The 11,563-nt window shown below is 39.8% G+C and overlaps 2 protein-coding genes across 3 annotated transcripts in view; one reads left to right on the forward strand and one right to left on the reverse strand.

The window, feature by feature from the left end:
* The window catches only part of LOC120025005 (6-phosphofructo-2-kinase/fructose-2,6-bisphosphatase 4-like), a 28,389-nt gene extending 25,603 nt beyond the window's left edge, over positions 1–2,786 (forward strand). Inside the window, exon 14 of one of the 2 annotated variants that reach the window (XM_038969439.1) lies at positions 2,531–2,786. In XM_038969439.1, the coding sequence (XP_038825367.1) occupies positions 2,531–2,590 (60 nt within the window). In that variant the 3' untranslated portion in view covers positions 2,591–2,786. Of the gene's footprint in view, positions 1–1,035; positions 1,864–2,530 lie in introns of those variants that run through there. The other variant, XM_038969430.1, reaches the window with a different exon arrangement.
* Positions 2,787–9,299: 6,513 nt separating this feature from the next.
* On the reverse strand, positions 9,300–11,491 carry LOC120025016 (actin-related protein 2/3 complex subunit 4-like). Its single transcript, XM_038969448.1, has 6 exons — positions 11,370–11,491; positions 10,838–10,956; positions 10,645–10,756; positions 10,373–10,468; positions 9,995–10,165; positions 9,300–9,878 (listed from the first exon to the last, which is right to left on the reverse strand). The coding sequence occupies exons 1-6, from the start codon at positions 11,370–11,372 to the stop codon at positions 9,873–9,875; spliced, it is 507 nt and encodes a 168-aa protein (XP_038825376.1). The 5' UTR covers positions 11,373–11,491; the 3' UTR covers positions 9,300–9,872.
* Positions 11,492–11,563: the final 72 nt, after the last annotated feature.

An 11,563-nucleotide genomic window follows, 5' to 3' on the forward strand; every position in this document is an offset into this window, starting at 1 on the left:
TCAAGTAGGCTATCCATCCCCATTTTCAAAAAGCACCCCACATCCGATTTACCGAAGACATGCTCTTCCAAAATATTCAGTCCTCATAATGCCATATCAACGACAGATTATTATTATTTTTTTAATGATACAATTGACAGGAGCCTAGTATTGGCTTCAATGCAATGGAAATTGTCTGCTATTTCTGGAGAAGTGCAAATATGATCTGTAAGGTGGTTCCATGATGTTTATAAAACATTACAGTTGTGAAGTATAATGGTGAGTGGACATTCCCCCGTTCTCTTTACTTTGGATCTTTATCCAGCTCCTGTGAAAAGTTTGGATGTGTGTAAAACCCTCCATAGTCTTATTTGCCTGGTCTGTATTATATGCCCATGGGGAGCAATTATGGTGCCTGTAACTCTATTTAGACATTGCCTATTTAAAACAAGTTATTTTGTTTTTATTAGAATTGTGGACTGTCATTTTAGGCCTTATCAATAGCCTAGTGAATTTAATGTTGCTTGTTGACTACGTTTGGCATGTCCAGACTGCAATTTACAGTAGACATTGCCCCTGCATCAGTGCGAATGCTGTTGCCTATGTTTCCATATTGAAGCAATGTGTTTTAGAACAATGTGGGCTGACATGTTCAACATATTTAGCAAACTAGGTTATAACGGACTAACATTCGAATTGGAGTTACAATACATAAAAGACCATAAATACACAACTTGAAGCAACTGCATATTTAGTTATGGTTTATGTTCTGATTGGCCAGTGAAGGGCCAAGTCTTGACACACTCAACTTGTTTATTCATCAAAACCCAGCCCTTTCACGCCACCACCAACTACTCTGCCTATAATTCCAGTTGTGAAAATGGCAAAACTATTTCTGACTCACCCTGAACCTATAACGCTACCACCAGCGCTAAGATTTACCATTGCGCTAGGTTTGTTAGAATAGAGCCCCCTGTCTTTCCCACCCATCCTTCCATTATAGCTATTTTGTTTCCCTGATGTTTGACCCCAACCTTTTGTTTCATTGCTGAACAGAACGTAAAGGTGTCGCGGATGGCTGAGGAGGCTTTGCTAACAGTACCAGCTCATCAGTGAGATAGTATCCCTCATGCTCTCACACTCCCTTCTTTCCACTCCTCCTTCTGGCCCTGCCCCATTAACTTGTCCTTCAATCAGACACTTAGTCCTCAGTCACTCCATACCCTCTTTACTTCCTGACATCAGAAGTACTCTGATTTGTTTTGGAGTATTCAATAATAATTATAATTAACTGGAATCTAGTTAATTTGTAAATATCCCTACCATAAGGGTCTGGTGTCATTTCTTTTGTTTATTGACCTGCTGCTTTTTTCCCTCTCCAAATTGACATAATGGTTTTGTAAATCAATGTTGAACTGCCAAATGTGAAGCGATTAACCCGAAGCAAATTTCAGTTCAAATATTTTCATTTTAGGATAACCTTTTTTTAAATTTAGTCTCATGGATGTATGTCACTTTTTTATTCGGGAAGCTCAGTATTTTATTATTATTTGTCAGTAGTGAGTCTGTGGATTTCAATGTGACTCACTGTCTTAATTAGTTTAAAAGTTGAATGTGTGTCTGTCGGTGTTCATAGCGTTGCACAAATGTCTACTTGATGAGGTAGTGTTTTGCACCTTTACTCTGAAACCTAAACTCTTGAGTGTTTCTTTAATTAGTTATTTTAAAAAGTTCATTCAGTTTAGTGTATTTTTAATTTGATCAAGTTAGATTAAATGTTAATTTTATAATCATGTATGAAGACGGCCCAGAGGAACATTTTTTATTAGAATGTGAAGGTCTCTGCTCCATATGGAATATGAGGAAGTAATTTACATATCACTGTTTACTGGCTATGTTAATAAAATCGACTTGACCAGCCCTGCTGTATTTTATGTATCGATACATTGACCCTCACATTTTTGTTCTATAAATGTGTTCATAAACCTCTTTTACTGTGCTATGCAAATGCAGAGCATTTGGTCCTCAACCTTTTATTAATATGCAGAGGCTGTATTGGAAGTAATTTCCTCTGTAGAGTACTAATGCCTATTCATCAGACTCAATATAAACACCTGTTTGTAGAACAGTGCATCTCTTCCTGACACCGTACCCATCACCATAACAGTAATTCTCCTCATCCACAAAGCCAACTGCAAAACATGCCTTTTTCATACATACATTTACTTGTCCTAGACACGGGCTCGGAAGTGCACATAATCAGCTGACCAGGAACAATAATGCTCAGTTGTCTAAACTAATATCTATTTCTCTAAACCATTATCTCTGCCGCAAACATAAACAAATTTCATTGTGTATAGCACATAGTGTCACTCACTGAAATTAAATGCCTTGTTCTAGGACTTCTATGCCTTGAAGCTATGGGGGACTTTTTTTGAAGTTGGTAACCACAGAACATGTCCCTTATTTTGAAACTCCATGGACATGAGATTTGATTCGTCATTCTGGTGTGTCTTCAAAGGGATGTAAAACGTGTATGTTCCTCTTTCAGAACGTCAACGTTCATCGCACCACAGAAGATGCCTTGCAGACAGTCCCACCTCATCTCTGAAATGCAAGCCACTCGGATTGAAGTTTGGGCTCTCTCCTCTACCTCCCTGTTACTACGTGTCATTACTTGTGTCTCTAGTGGTACAGAGTCAGTGGACATTCTATCTGTGCAACTCACTCAATTGATGGTTCTTTGTTGGGCGATGTAATGTTTTCACAGCCTGGTCTCAAAGCAAAACACAGTACCAGTCAGAAGTTTGGACACATCAACTCATTCAAGGGTTTTTCTTTGATTGTACTATTTTATACATTGTAGAATAACAGTGAAGACATCACAACTATGAAATAACACATGGAATCGTGTAGTAACCAAAAAAGTGTAAAACAAATCAAAATATATTTTAGATTCTTCAAAGTAGCCACCCTTTGCTTTGATGACAGCTTTGCACACTCTTGGCATTCTCTCAACCAGCTTCACCTGGAATGCTTTTCCAACAGTCTTGAGGGAGTTCCCACATATGCTGAGCACTTGTTGGTTGCTTTTCCTTCACTCTGCGTTCCAACCATCCCAAACCATCTCAATTTGGTCGAGGTCGGTGATTGTGGAGGCCAGGTCATCTGATGCAGCACTCCATCACTCTCCTTGCATGATGCAGCACTCCATCACTCTCCTTGCTCAAGTAGCCCTTACACAGCCTGGAGGTGTGTTGGGTCATTGTCCTGTTGAAAAACAAATGATAGTCCCACTAAGCCCAAACCAGATGGGATGGCATATAGCTGCAGAATGCTGTGGTATCCATGCTGGTTAAGTGTTCCTTGAATTCTAAATAAATCAGTATCATCAGCAAAGCAACATCACACCACCACCTCCATGCTTCACGGTGGGAACCACACATGCGGAGATAATCCGTTCACCTACTCTGCGTCACACAAAGACACGGGAGTTGGAACCAAAAATCTCACATTTGGAAAATTGGACCAATGGATAGATTTCCACCGGTGTAATGTCCATTGCTTGTGTTTCTTGGCCCAAGCAAGTATTTTCTTACTATTGGTGTCCTTTAGTAGTGGTTTCTTTGCAGCAATGAAGGCCTGAGTCACGCAGTCTCCTCTGAACAGTTGATGTTGAGATGTGTCTGTTACTTGAACTCTTGTGAAGCATTTATTTGGGCTGCAATTTCTGAGGCTGGTAATGCTAATGCACTTATCCTCTGCAGCAGAGGTAACTCTGGGTGTTCCTTTCCTGTGGCGGTCCTCATGACAGCCAGTTTCATCATAGCGCTTGATGGTTTTTGCAACTGCACTTGAAGAAACTTTCAGAGTTCTTGACATTTTCAGAATTGACTGACCATGTCTCAAAGTAATGATGGACTGTCATTTCTCTTTGCTTATTTGAGCTGTTCTTGCTATAATATGGACTTGGTATTTTACCAAATAGTATTCTGTATACCACCTACCTTGTCACAAGACAACTGATTGGCTCAAACGCATTAAGGAAAGAAATTCCACAAATTAACTTTTAACAAGGCACACCTGTTAATTGAAATGCATTTCAGGTGACTACCTCATGAAGCTGGTTGAGTGTATGCCAAGAGTGTGCAAAGCGATCAACAAGGCAAAGGGTGGCTACTTTGAAGAATCTCAAATAAAACATTTTGATTTGTTTAACACTTTTTTGGTTACTATATGATTCTATATGTGTTATTTCATAGTTTTGATATCTTCACTATTATTCTACAATGTATAAAATTGTAAAAATAAAGAAAAACCATTGAATGAGTAGGTGTGTCCAAATTTTTGACTGGTGCTGTATTTTACAAAAATCCATGCCACTCCATTAAGTATGATATGTTACTTTGTTAGGTTACATTACATTAGCCTGCGTACATCTGGCACGCTCAAATTAGTATGGTAAATTAGTTATATGTTTGGGATGATAGATTACTTAAAGCAAAAACAAAAGGAGGGTGGATGGGTAGGCGTATAACGTGAATGTCTAGCAACCCAAAGGTTGTGTGTTCGAATCTCATCACGGACAACATTAGCATTTTAGCAACTACGGAAAAGTATTGACACAGCCTGAATTTAAAATTGATTAAATTTGAAATGTATCACTGACCTACACACAATAACCCATAATATCAATGTGGAATAATGTTTTTAGAAATGTTTTGAGTCAATAAGTATTCAACCCGTTTGTTAGGGCAAGGCTAAATAAGTTCAGGAGTAAAGATTCGCTGAACAAGTCACATAAATTGCATGGACTCTGTGTGCAATAGTAGTGTTTAACATGACTACCTCATCTCTGTACCCCACACATACAATTATTTCTAAGGTCCCTCAGTCGAGCAGTGAATTTCAAACACAGATTCAACCACAAAGACCAGGGAGGTTTTCCAATGTCTTACAAAGGGGCACCTATTGGTAGATTGGTAAAAAAAATAAAAAAGAATTAAGCGGACATTGAATATCCTTTTGAGCAAAGCTAAGTTATGAATTACACTTTGGATGGTGTATCAATACACCCAGTCACTACAAAGATACAGGCATCCTTCCGAACTCAGTTGCCGGAGAGGAAGGAAACCGCTCAGGGATTTCACCATGAGGCCAATGGTGACTTTAAAATAGTTCGTTTTTAATGGCTGTGATAGGGAAAAACTGAGGATGGATCAACAACATTGTAGTTACTCCACAATACTAACCTAAATGACAGCGTGAACAGAAGGGAGACTGTACAGAATAAAAATATATATGCATCCTGTTTGCAATAAGGCACTAAAGTAAAATTGCAAATAAATAAACTTAATGTCCTGAATACAAAGCATCATGTTTGGGGCAAATTCAACATCCATACATCACTGAGTACCACTCATTTTCAAGCATGGTGTTGGCTACATCATGTTATGGGTATCCTTGTCATCGGCAAGGATTAGGGAGTTGTTTTAGGATAAAATAAATTAATACAGCTAAGCACAGGCAAAATCCTTAGAGAAAAATCTGGTTCAGTCTGCTTTCCAACAGAAAAATGCACCTTTCAGCAGGACAATAACCTAAAACACAAGGCCAAATATACACTGGAGTTGCTTACCAAGACGACATTGAATGTTCCTGAGTGACCTAGTTTCAGTTCTGTTTTAAAGACTTAAAAATGTCAGTCTAGCAATGATCAACAACCAACTTGACAGAGCTTGAAGAATTAAAAAAAATAATAATGGGCAAATATTGTACAATCCAGGTGTGCAAGGCTCTTGAGAAACTTACCCAGAAAAACACAGCTGTAATCTCACCAAATCTTATTCTAACATGTATTGACTCAGGGGTGTGAATACTTATGTAAATGAGAGATTTCTGTATTTCATTTTCAATAAATTTGCAAAAGTTTCTAAAAACATGTTTTTACTTTGTCAATATGGGGTTTTGTGTGAAGATGGGTGAGGGGGAAAAAACGATTTAATAAATTTTAAATTCAGGCTGTAACACAACAAAATGTGGAATAAGTCAAGGGGTATGAATATTTTCTGAAAGCACTGTACTTTTTAAGCTACTTTGCAACTACTTAGCATGTTAGCTAACCCTTCCCCTAACCATAACCCTTTAATCTAACTCCTAACCTTAACCCCTAACCTAACGGAGCATGTCATACTAAAGCAGTCAAATGTAATATATTATACTAAAGCAGTGGAACGTAGCATATCCTACTAAAGCAGTCGAACGCAATATATCATACTAAACGATCAAGACGTAGGATACTATACGTCCTACAATACATATTATATTGTACGATCGACATTACATTTGTAGGTCAATGTAATGTAACCTAACTTTAAGTAACACACACTACATTTGGACACCTACTCGTCGAACATCTCATTACAAAATCATGAGCATTAATATGGAATCCCTCCCCCCCCTTTGCTGCTATAACATCCTCCACTCTTCGCTTTGTGCACAGGGGCATTGTCATGCTGAAACAGGGACGGGCTTTCCCCAAATGGTTGCCAGAAAGTTGGAAGCACAGAATTGTCTAGAATGTCATTGTATGCTGTAGCATTAAGATTTCCCTTCACTGGAACTAAGGGATCCAGACCTTTTTTCCTCCCCCACCAAATTTTACAGTTGACACTATGCATTCGAGCAGGTAGCGTTCTCCTGGCATCCGCCAAACCCAGATTCGTCCGCGGGACTGCCAGATGATGAAGTGTAATTCATCACTCCAGAGAACGTGTTTCCACTGCTCCAGAGTCCAATTGTGGCAAGCTTTACAGCACTCCAGCCGACGCTTGGCATTGCGCATGGTGATCTTAGGTTTGTGTGCGGCTGCTCGGCCATGGAAACCCATTTTATGAAGCTCCCAACGAACAGTTCTTGTGCTGACATTGCTTCCAGAGGCAGTTTGGAACTCGGTAGTGAGTGTTGTAACCGAGGACAGACAACTTTTACGCATTTCAGCACTCGGCGTTCCCATTCTGTGAGCTTGTGTGGCCTACCACTTCGCAACTAAGCCGTTGTTGCTCCTAGACGTTTCCACTTCACAATAATAGCACTTACAATTGACCAGGCAGCTCTAGCATGGCAGACATTTTACAAACTGACTTGTTGGAAAGGTGGTACCATGTTGAAAGTCATTGAGCTCTTCAGTAAGGCTATTTTACTGTCAATGTTTGTCTATGGAGATTGCATGGCTGTGTGCTCGATTATATACACCTGTCAGCAGGTTTGAAGGGGTGTCCACATACTTTTGTATATATATAGTGTATCATACTAAATGGAGTGGCAAGGATTTGAGTAAAATATAACACGTTTTGCTCTGAGACCAGGTTGTTTTTCTGCCCCTTCTCCCTCTCTGAGCACATTCTTGTCCTGTTTTGGTGTCTATGTTCAGAGCAATGTGAACTGAAGGATCCAGAGCCTTTTGGCTTTTCTGTAAGCATCCTCAATTGGCCTGTACAATTGTATCAGTTGGCCTTATTACTCCTCCGTAGGTATCTCAGTCAGTCTACAGCACATTCAGACCAATGGTTTAGCGGTCCAAACAGAAATGGGAATTAAATGAACAGTTCTGCTTGCATTCTAGGGTTTTGGGGTATGCTTTCAGGGAATTACTCAGACCCATTACCTTTTGCTGCTCCATTCTCATGGTAGGAAGAGCAGTAAGTCCTTGTTAGTAGTTTGGTTTATGTGTGTTAAGGCTTTATATATAGCTTACAGCGTTGTCTTGTCTAGGAGAGAAATGGACTGCAACTTATTTTTGTAAAGTATGAGCCCCTCAAACTATTGATTGTGTGATTCACTTGTCCATTTTGAACCTCAGAAGTGTCACTATTGTTCTTCATGTCAATGTTTTATATTAAAAAGTATTTTGAGATGTGCAATTATAAAAATGTGATGGCTACACCATCATCATATGCAAATATGTGGGCATATTCAATTGTTGGTGCTTATGTTGGCTGCTATTGAATCCAAAATTTTGATCATTTTTCCTGTGTTTTTCTAAATGTTTTTCCTGTGATTTTTCAAAATCTTCAATAAAGATGTGTTTTTATACAGCTGCCTCAGATTCATCGAACATAGTTCCTCTATTACAGATTACCTAACAGTTGGATTTTCTCAAAATCAGCCAAGCACATAACTGCATACAAATACATACCAAGAAGCACCAGTGTTGAATGAATATGCTGGAACTCAGTGTTATGAAAATAATATTTGAAGATAATAATTGGCCATAATGAAATGTGTTTGCAGCTTATGGCTTACGAACGGAGGGAAACCGTAAACAAAATAAATACTACAACCAGTCTGTTTTAGTTACATTTTAGTCATTTAGCAGAGACTCTTATCCAGAGCGACTTACAGGAGCAATTAGGGTTAAGTGTCTTGCTTAACGGCACATCAGATTTTTCACAGTCGCTCAGGGATTCTAACCTTTCGGTTACTTACCCAACGCTCAGCTACCTTCCCCCCAGTTCAGCGCTAGAGGCCCACACTCTAACCAGGAAACATGCAAGATCTGACTCGCTCATTTTAGAACAAGCAACACATTCACTTCTCCTTTCTCACACCTGAAATAATACAGTGAGCCTTACTCTGCGCAAACTGAAGAGAAACAGCTGATCTTAGCAGAGACTTGAGTCCCAACCAACACAGCTAGTGCCACATAAATATAATTTGAAATTAAAGTGCCCTGAGTGTACAAAACATTATGAACACTAATATTGAGTTGCCCCTTTCGTCCTTAGAACGGCCTCATTTCACCAGGGCATGGACTCTACAAGGTGTCGTAAGCATTCCACCTGAACGCATGCCCATGTTGACTCCAATGCTTCCCAGTTGTGTCAAGATGGCTGGATGTCCTTTGGGTGGTGGACCATTCGTGATACACACAGGAAACTGTTGAGCGTGAAAAACACAGCAGCATTGCAGTTCTTGACACACTCAAACCGGTGCGACTGTCCCCTGCTACTACCATATCCTGTTCAAAGGCACACCCTCTGAATGGCACATATACACAATCCATGTCTCAATTGTCTCAAGATTTTAAATCCTTCTTTAACCCGTCTCCTCCCCTTCATCTATACCGATTGAACAAGTGACATCAATAAGGGATCATAGCCTTCACCTGGTCAGTCTGTCATGGAAAGAGCAGGTGTTCCTAATGTTATGTATACTCAGTGTACATATCTAATGGTATACACACACACTCAACTTCAAGAATGAGGATGTGGACAAAAAGAAGAGCATGGATGGGACACACGAGCACCATTACTCAGAACTACAAACAAGCTCTCATGAGTTTTATTGGTGATAATTTCAAACATGGTTTATTTTAGGACAGTTCAATAAATCTGTGATATCTTGTAATAAAATGTAAACATACATATTTTTTAAATTTATCTCCATGATGATCGTTACATTTTGCGGTTACATTTTCTTTGTTGTAACAAAATACAATAGTACATAAAGTCACAGAATGTATAAAAACAACACAGGCTGTTTCAGTTGCAACAACACATTCTCATTGTCCCGGTAATCATGAATATCAACCTGGTTAATACTTTTAAGGACCCGCCTTGGCTTTGAGATTTGTTCTAATTAGAAAATAATTCATTATATACAGTCATCAATATTTATGAGTACAGGGAAATACTTGTGAGACGCAGTTGGGTGCCACACACACCCACCCACACTGGATTGGTCACTTTTCTATGGTATTCCTCGCTGATTGGTTGTTCACTTACAGTACGCTTCTCCACCCTTTTCCTGCTATCGGACCCTTGAGCCTGCCCTGTCTCACAGATCCATGGTGATGGCCAAGTCATATGATCAGTGAGGGATGAGAGGACAACTCAGAACTGCAACAAAAGGAAGGCATTGACAAGCATCACAATACTGTTCCATTAGTCCCACTGATTTGACCACGTTTCTATAAAATGTAGATGGTTTTGCTTCTAACTCATAGCAGTCTTACATTCTTGAGGAACTCCTCCGCTACAATACGGGCACGGGCATTGACAGACAGCTTCATCTCGCTGATCTCCTTGTCGATCTCCTCCATGAAGGTGATGACGAAGTCCACCAGCTTGTGTTTGTACATCTGCTCCGTGTGGAAGTTGGTGATGAGGAAACTGATGTCATAGCCCTACATGACAGGATGGAGAGATGGACGAAGAAAGAGAAAAGGAATTTTTAAAAAATTAGCAAGTCCAACAACAGCAATACCAACAACACCAATTGAATAATTTCCTGTTTCTATTTCTGCATCTGTTTTCTTTCCTGATATGAATCTCACTGGTTCCTTCAACCCCAGTTTAAAACATGAACGTCTAAGTTGATTTTCATTTATCACCTCAACCGGTTTCCTCCTGAGAATGAAGAAGTTCTCCGCTCTCATCATCATGAAGCGCATGAACTTGTGGCACAGGATCTTCTCAATCTCATCAGCCTGATGGAGCCAATTACAGTGCACTAATCAGCATTTGCATTAAACACACTTTTGTTTCCATACTGATTACAACCGATAGCTTTCAAATCTATATGAAAGGCTTGATTTCAAACACACAACATCAAGATAATGGAAGGATAACATTGAAAGCAAAAAGACGGGTCATATTCCCTGACCTGCTTCACAGCAATGCTGACTCGCACAGAGTTGATGGAGCCCTCGATTAGGACCTTCTCCTTGTCATTGCGGCTGATCACCACAGGCTGTAGTAGGAGTTCTTTACTACTCCTGTTATGAGAAAAGACAGTGTCACAAATAACACTAATGTCATCATGAGGAGAGAGAGAGACTCTTTCACACACAACTCACCTGACCTCCACCTCTGGTTTGTTGTGGCGTTCCACTACCTGAGAGGAGAAGTTCTCCAGACAGAGGGCGGCCTGCAGTGTGGCACGCACAGCGTTCAAGTATGGGCGCAGGGTCGCTGTCTGAGGGAGGTAGTGCCAACATTAACTCACGGATAGAAAACATCACTATTACATTTCAATTATCACGACAATCATCCAGATTATTTTTTTTTTTACTAAGGCTTTACATGTCCATCTCAGACAGACTGCTGTCTGGACCTCTAGACAGGCAGTACCATGGTCACAGGTTTTGCTACAACCATGTTACTACAAACATATTAGCCTCATTCATTTGCATAGTATTGAACGATCTAATAATGTGGTGTTGTCAGAGATTTCTAGTCTGTCTTGCTTTGATCAATACTTTTTTCCTAGGGCGTCCTGTCAAACCACCAGATTAAGGTTCAACCTACAAGATTAAGGTTCAACCTGGGAATTTAAAAGCAGAGAATATAATCGGTATTTCTGATTAAATAGAGATTCAACTCACTCACCATTTCTCTGTTGTAATGGGTTTTAAAGGCGGAAGTTACTTTGCCACGCCTGCCAACTCCTCTTCCGCAAATCTCATATCACAGCGAATAGAGCGTTTCATTGGATTTCGATTTGACGGTCGTCGCGGCCATCTTTCTGCTATCTAAAACATCTTTGGACGCATCCATTTGTTGGCCTCACTTTTTAGGGGAGT

Source organism: Salvelinus namaycush, chromosome 2 (genome assembly GCF_016432855.1).
Source record: "Salvelinus namaycush isolate Seneca chromosome 2, SaNama_1.0, whole genome shotgun sequence".
Classification (NCBI taxonomy): domain Eukaryota; kingdom Metazoa; phylum Chordata; class Actinopteri; order Salmoniformes; family Salmonidae; genus Salvelinus; species Salvelinus namaycush.